The 7,218-nt window shown below is 37.4% G+C and overlaps 1 protein-coding gene across 4 annotated transcripts in view; it reads left to right on the top strand.

The window, feature by feature from the left end:
- Nucleotides 1–4,199: 4,199 nt before the first annotated feature.
- The window catches only part of HERC3 (HECT and RLD domain containing E3 ubiquitin protein ligase 3), a gene marked incomplete at both ends in the record, with an annotated part of 106,097 nt that continues 103,078 nt past the window's right edge, over nt 4,200–7,218 (top strand). For all 4 annotated transcript variants that reach the window (XM_080697353.1, XM_080697352.1, XM_080697350.1 and 1 more), the window contains one exon: nt 4,200–4,536. In XM_080697353.1, coding sequence (XP_080553479.1) covers nt 4,311–4,536 — 226 coding nt within the window. The remainder of the gene's footprint in view (nt 4,537–7,218) is intronic.

Below are 7,218 nucleotides of genomic sequence, written 5' to 3'. Positions count from 1 at the left end.
TTATTTCTATCAGCCTAGGTTTATAGCCTGGCTTTGCTCCTTCCAGCTGTATGACCTTGGGAGTGTTTCGTTGTCTCTCTGAGCCTTGTCTTATTTCATAATGAGGCTAAAAATAGTACTGATAGTTACAGTTGTTGTGAAGATGAAATGACATAATGATATAAAATTCATAAAGCACAGTGATTGATGTATAGTGCACTATGATGTTGCTTATGTAATTATTGGTAGGAGAGAGAAGACAAACTCATGAAACATTAAGATGAAAGAAATGAGTGTGGATAATGGCAATTGAGCAAGTTGGGATAAATTGGGAACAGATCATGTGATCTTATCCTTACATTGCTACCCTGCCAGTTTTGAATTTTAATTTTCCTCCTTCTCCCCTAATCTTTGCAGTTCACCCAAAGAATGTTTAAGCTTAATATGTTTTTAGTCTAGAGTTTAGACAAGGAATTAAAATCTTGGGAGAGATTTCTAGTTAAGACAGAAAATTGAAATTCCATTTTTACATTTTGTTTTGGGCCTTTTCATGTCTTTCCTGAAAGCCTCAGGAATGAGGATTATCATAATGTACTTGTAAAATTAAGTTATACATATAAATTAATGTCTTCAAGTTAAGGACAAAGTACTATTTGTTTTAAATAAAGTAGACAGAATTAACTTCATTTGTGTTGTAATCTTTAATTTGCAGACATTTGGGCATGCTTGCATGTTGGGAGAAAAGAGTTTGCCCTTTTAAAGGATGAGTTGGAAATTTCCTCCAGACCTTTTGATTCATGAAGTTTTTCTTCTGGAGCCTGGTTGATAAATTTGGCATTGGCATGTTCTGCTTAGTACTATAGTTCAAAACAAGACATTACCATTTTCATTAGAATTTATCTTCTTTAGTCTGGCAAAAGATTAGCTAAATCCAGGTGTGATATCACATATCTGTATTACCAGTACTTGGGAAGCTGAGGTAGGAGGATCACAAGTTTGAGGACAGCAATGTAGTGAGACTCTGAGCAACTTAGCTAGACCCTGTTTAAAAAAATAAAATAAAATAAAAGGGCTTGGGGTGTACATGGAGGTAAAATACCCCCGAGTTCAACCCCTTGTACCACGTAACACACAGACACACAGACACAGACACAGATACACAAATTATCTAAGACACTTTTGGAGTTTGCAGTCTTGCCTTGAGATCCTGATGCTTTGTCCTCTAGAATTTTAAACTGTGACTCTCCACATGGGGAGAATACAGCTGTAAGAAGTATAGTTAAAAATGGATATTCAGTATCATAATTAAAATTTATATTTGGTATCTCAAATGGGATCTGAATCCCTAAAACCAATCCTCTGCATGGTTTCCTTTAACATCTAAAAAATAAGTGATTCAAACTTAAGACTGTACTGATTAGAGGTTCGGGATCTTCCCCTAGTCTCTAAGAATTCCTGAGGGGAAGAAGGCTATTTCAGCTCTAGCATGACTCAACAAAATTCTTGATTTCTACACAATCTTTATTCTTCATGAGAGACACATGGGCTTTTCCCCCAAGTTCTTTTGGTTTTACCTATGCAGTAAGGTACAGTTATTGTAATGATGTATATTTTTTAAAGAATTTTTATTGGTGCATTATATTCATACATCATATTGGGGTTAAAAAATTGTGGGGACATACATGTACACATCACCCATTTAGCCCCTACCCAATTTCCACTCCACCCCCCCCCATTCCTCCTTCCCATGGTAATGATGTATCTTTAACAGAAAGTTTGGGATTCTGAAAAGTAATTGCAGGATAGGGAACATCTTCAATTTTGAGACTTCATTGTTCTCCAAATTCATCTTTTGTTCTCTGCCTTAGAGAATGCATTGGTTACTGGCCACACTCCAGACTTGGAGCTGCATTTCAGACTTCAATGACTTCCTCTTCCAATGGCCTCTTAAACATAAGACATTTGTGGGATTTCCTCCTCCTTTAGAATCAGAAGGCTCCGGTAGGTGTTTTCTGAAACAGAAGAATCACCTACTTGAGATTTCCAGTGTTAGCAACAGAAAGAGATGGAAGAACTCTTAAGTGTTTTTTTTTTAAATTTCTAATCAAAGCATTAACATTTTCCCTTCTCTCAAGTCTCTATATGCAGAAGGGGGCAATAGAAAATTGATAACCTTGAATTTATCCGTATTAAAGTCTAGGGCTTCCCCTTTTGTCCTAGGAAAAATGTTTTCTATTAAGCATTTTATACCTATTGTTTTTATAATGGCAATTATAGTAATTAAACTCAATAGTCCTTTGGCTGGTGTGGACTCACAAGGGCAGGGCGTATATAGCAAGAGAAAAATTTTAAAACAATTTAAAAATTTTATCGAGATAATTCCCATATAAAATTTACCATTTTTTAAAGTATAAAATTCAGGTTTAAAATTGTATCTGCCAATTTAACTATCATTGCAATCTCATTTTAGAACATGTCACTACCTCCCCATAAGAAGCAGGAACAGTCACCTTTTCATTCCCCTTTCTCAGCCAGCCCTAGGCAACTGCTGGTCTACCTTCTGTCTGTATAGATTTATCCTTTTTGGACATCCCATCTAAGTGTAATCACACATTATGTGGTCTTTTGTGGTTTCTTGGGCTTAGCATAATGTTTTCATGTCTTACAGATGTTTTAGTCAAATAATATTCCACTTAATAGATCTACCATATTTTGTTAATCTGCTCACTTGTTAGACATTTGGCTTATTTCCACCTCTTATATTATGAAAAAGCGTCTATTAATATTCATATATAAACTTTTATGTGGGTGTATTTTTGTAGTTCTCTTGGGATACATATTTAGGAGTGAAATTTCTGGATCATATAGTAACTCATATGTTTTAACTTTTTAAAGAACTGCCAGATAGTTTTATTTGTTATGGGGGATTGATCCCAGGGTATTCTACCTCTAAGGTATACTGCCAGTCCTATTTTATTTTTTATTCTGAAACAAGATTTTGCTAAATTGCTGAGGCCCTTTCTAAGGTTCTGAGGCTGGCTTCTAACCTGCGATCCTCCTGTCTCAGCCTCCTAAGTACGAGGATTATAAACTTGTGCCACCACAACTAGCTGCCAGTCTGTTTTCTGAAGCAGCTGTACCATTCTACATTTACATCAGCAACATAGGAGGGCTCCAGTTATTCTATATCCTTACCAACATTTTTATCTGTTCATCCTAGTGGATGTGAACTGGTAGAGAGACAAATGAGATTTTGTTTTTGTTTGTATGGAAGAGGAGCATACTAATATTTATTTATTTATTTATTTATTTATTTATTTATTTATTTTGGTGCCGAGGATTGAACCCAGGGCATTCTGTCTTCAAGCTACACCCAAACCATATTTCATTTTATTTTTATATTTTTTATTATTTTATTTTTTATTTATATAACAGGGTCTTGCTAAGTTGCTGACAACCTAAGTTTTTGAGCCTGGCTTCGAACCTGCGATCCTGCTATCTCAGTCTCCAAAGCATTGGGATTACAGGCGTGTACCACCATTCCTGGCTGAGAAGCATACATTTTAAAAATTGTGAAACTGTAAGCAAGTGTCAGCAATAATCTGTCAGCCAAAATTGCCTATCTGCCAAATAGAAATCTGTGGTGGTTGCCATGTGGAAGGCTTAAAACCAGGTGAGGAGTTAATTTATAAAGGTATAAAGAGAGAGCTACCAGTTAAGGCTGTTCAGTAGCCATGTCAGAGGGATGTAGGCTGACAGTTGTAGAAACTCAAAGTCCATTGGTTAGGAAGTGAAGGCTGACGCAGGTGTGGACCATAGGTGAGAGGGAAGAGGAGATAACATTTTTTTCCATTTGTCATTTTAATTTTAAGTAGTGAAATGCTGCTAATCAAGTTAATAATAGGGTTATATAAAGGATTAATTGGTTTAAACATTTTTACAAAATTAAGCAGAAAATTCAAATGAAAGACTCATTGAGAAAGGATTAAGTTTAAAAAATGTTGTTACCTTAATGGTTTGCAGTGTTTCAGCTATTCTCCTTTACTTAGTGATTCTTATCTTTGAACTGCAAAACACAGCCTTTCATTCATTTAAACAAACAATTTAGAATTGCTTCTAAAATCTTTTTTAACCTATAACTACTTTCAGCAATCTTAATGTTTTATTTTGAGATGCAAGATACCTGAGGAATATTAGAGGAAGAATTATTTTAACAATTGGTTACTTTTATTACTTAGATTTTTTTTTCTATTTTGTGTCAGTTTTTTTTTTTTAACCTTTGTTTTTATAAAACTCTTCTAGGCTACATGACTCCCTGAAGGACAACAACAATGTTATGTTGGGGATATTGGTCTCTGGGCCAGCCAGGTATCAGCACCAACCTGCAAGGAATTGTGGCTGAGCCACAGGTGTGTGGATTCATATCCGACAGAAGCGTCAAGGAAGTGGCCTGTGGAGGAAACCACTCGGTGTTCCTGCTGGAGGACGGGGAGGTTTACACGTGCGGCTTGAACACCAAGGGGCAGCTGGGCCATGAGAGGGAAGGAAACAAGCCCGGTGAGTGAGCGCACCTTGTCTTGATCGTGCTGGGGAGTGGTGCTGGAGGGAAGGCCAGTGGCCGGGGGCTGGTTGCAGCTTTGCTCCCCAAACATTTGTCTCAGGGAGGCTCTTGCTCTTTTGAGCAATGCAGGATTTCCCTCTGTTTAGAACTCTTGTGTCTAATTCAGGCCTTCTGATGGAAAAATAGACTTTTCCTTTGCATCTTACTACATAACAGGTAATGTCGGTTACCAGGGAAGGAGAGGTGACTGACTTTTCTCTAGTAATTGAAAATTAAGACATTTGACCATTTTTTTTGTGTGTGTGTGTGATCCTGGGGTTCCTGGAAACCCTTCTACCTCTGGGATACACTCCCAGACCTATTTTATATTATTATTTGGAAACAGGGTCTTTTAAGCCAGTGCAGCTGGCTTTGAACATGTGAGATCCTCTTCTCCGCCTCCCAAGTACGGGGATTACAAGCGTGCGCCACCATGCTCGGCTATTTGACGGTTTTGTAAACAGGTAATCCTCAATCAGTATCAGAAGTTTTTTTTTTTTGTGTGTGTGTGTGTGTGACATGCTGGTAATTGAATCCGGTGGTATTCTACCACCAAACTACACCCCAGCCCTATTTTATTTTTTTTATTTAGGAACAGGTTCTTACTACTGAGGCTGGATTTGATCCTGTAATCCTCCTGTCCCAGACTCCTAAATACTGAGATTTTAGGTGTGTGCTACCACTCCTAGCAGCATCAGAATTAATTACCCACTCTTACCTTTGTTTCTGCACCACGCTTTTGTAAAGTATTTGATGCCGAGCACTGTGTTGGGGAGTAGTGAGTGAGTACAGTGATGAGCTGGTTCCATCCATTCCCCTGTGCCAGTGCTGTCATGGAACCTTGGGGCAGTAAGTTGATAAATGGGCTGCAGTGGAGGGGAGATTTATTCTGCCTTCTGGTGTTGAGTCGAAGGATGAGTAGAACTTTTAAGTGTGTGTGAATGCACAGGAACACCAGCTTATTGCACTCTGAGTGTACCCAATGGTGTGGTTATAAAACAGCAGTACTTGGTCAAGAGTGTGTTGAAGAATGTGCTAAGACAGGGTAGAGGATAGCTGGGTAGGTAGGGGACTAACTAGTTTTCTTAAATTTTAGTGCTTTTCATTTATTTGGCAGGTGCTATACATTTTTAAGTCTGTTGGTTTGAAAATTTTTCACCTTTATTTTTAAAGAGTCTAAATTTGAATTTTAGTCTAATGTTAAGCATGAATTTGTGAGATACTTTTAGTAGGATGATATTGAGTCTCCTTTTGGTGAGAAATAATAGAATCTTACTTAAATTGTAACCATATATTTGTCACACTAGCATGAATTTGCGCTATTTTTTGATTGTTATCTGCTGTCCTTTTCATTCATTACAGATCAAATTTAGACACCAAAGCTTCATTAAAGAACAGCATTGCTGTTTTTTCTAGATGATGCTACTCATATGTATTTAAGCAAGTGAACTTGGCATCTGGATGAGCTAATTTTCTTTTATGACACTGTCTCCCTTTTTTCTTTTATTACTTCCCAAAGTAGGTGGCTTGGTTTTATGGTTTCCTTGCCCAAATGTCATATTAACTTATAATCATTACTTTTTATGTTGACCATTGGAAAAGAGCTGGCAGGTTGGTTTTAAGCAAAATTATGAAATATAGAAGTGTGCTTTGTGAGTTCCCACCTCCTCATTCTCTGCCCCCAGCTTCCCTCCCTAGACAGCCCACCAGGCCTGCTCACTTGGGAGTAATGCCTGCTGTGCTAAACCAGGGCTTTCCTAATGTGGTCAAGAAAGGGTTTGTAGATATAGACCAATATTCTTGTATTTATAGTACTCTGAATACTGTAGGGTTTCAAATGATACTGCTGTTTACTAAAATAAAAATACAATCAAATGTGCTGCTAATTCATAAGTAAATCATATTAATTATGCATTTTGCCAGTTAGTATAATATGTATCTACCATGAATGTGGCAGAATGATTTTTGGCTGTTACAAATGGGCCTTTTATTAGAAAATATTAAAGACCAAGGTCTTCTTTGCCTTTCTCCTGTTAAAACTCACTTGTATCTCACATTAAGCTCCTAATAAATATGCCCTGATTCCCCAGGTCTGGACCAGTGTCTAACAATGAACACTGGTGGTGGGGTTAATGACAGGTTATAGCCCAACAGCCTGCTCTTTTTTTTTCTGCTTTAATAATTTTCACTGGTGCATTACTATACATGATGGTGAGATTCATAGTGTCACATTTATATATGCAGATGACATGTGGACTCTACCTCTCTTTTTCCCTCTTCTCCTCCCTCATCCGGTTCTCTTCCACTACTCCATTGGTGTCTCCTAATTTTTATGGTATTTGTTTTCTTCCATTTTTTTTCTCCATTAAGTTTTTTTGAGTTCTTTGTATATTCTGGATATTAGTCCTCGTCAGATGAGTAGCTGACAACAATTTCTCCATTCTGTAGTCTCTTTCTTCATGTTCTTAATGGTTCCTTTGGCTGTGCAGAAACTTTTTAATTTGATGTTATCCCATTTATTCTTGACAACCACCTGCTCTTTCCTGAGGAATTGTCTATATTCAGATAGGACTTGGATATACATTAGGTCAGCTTCACCCCAGTGATTCTTGAAGGACTTGTTCTCATCCTGGTCAGCT

This window comes from Muscardinus avellanarius (assembly GCF_963383645.1).
Source record: "Muscardinus avellanarius genome assembly, chromosome: 6".
Classification (NCBI taxonomy): Eukaryota; Metazoa; Chordata; class Mammalia; order Rodentia; family Gliridae; genus Muscardinus; species Muscardinus avellanarius.
The sequence above is the reverse complement of the archived record's forward strand: the minus strand, read 5'-3'. Positions and strand labels throughout refer to the sequence as shown.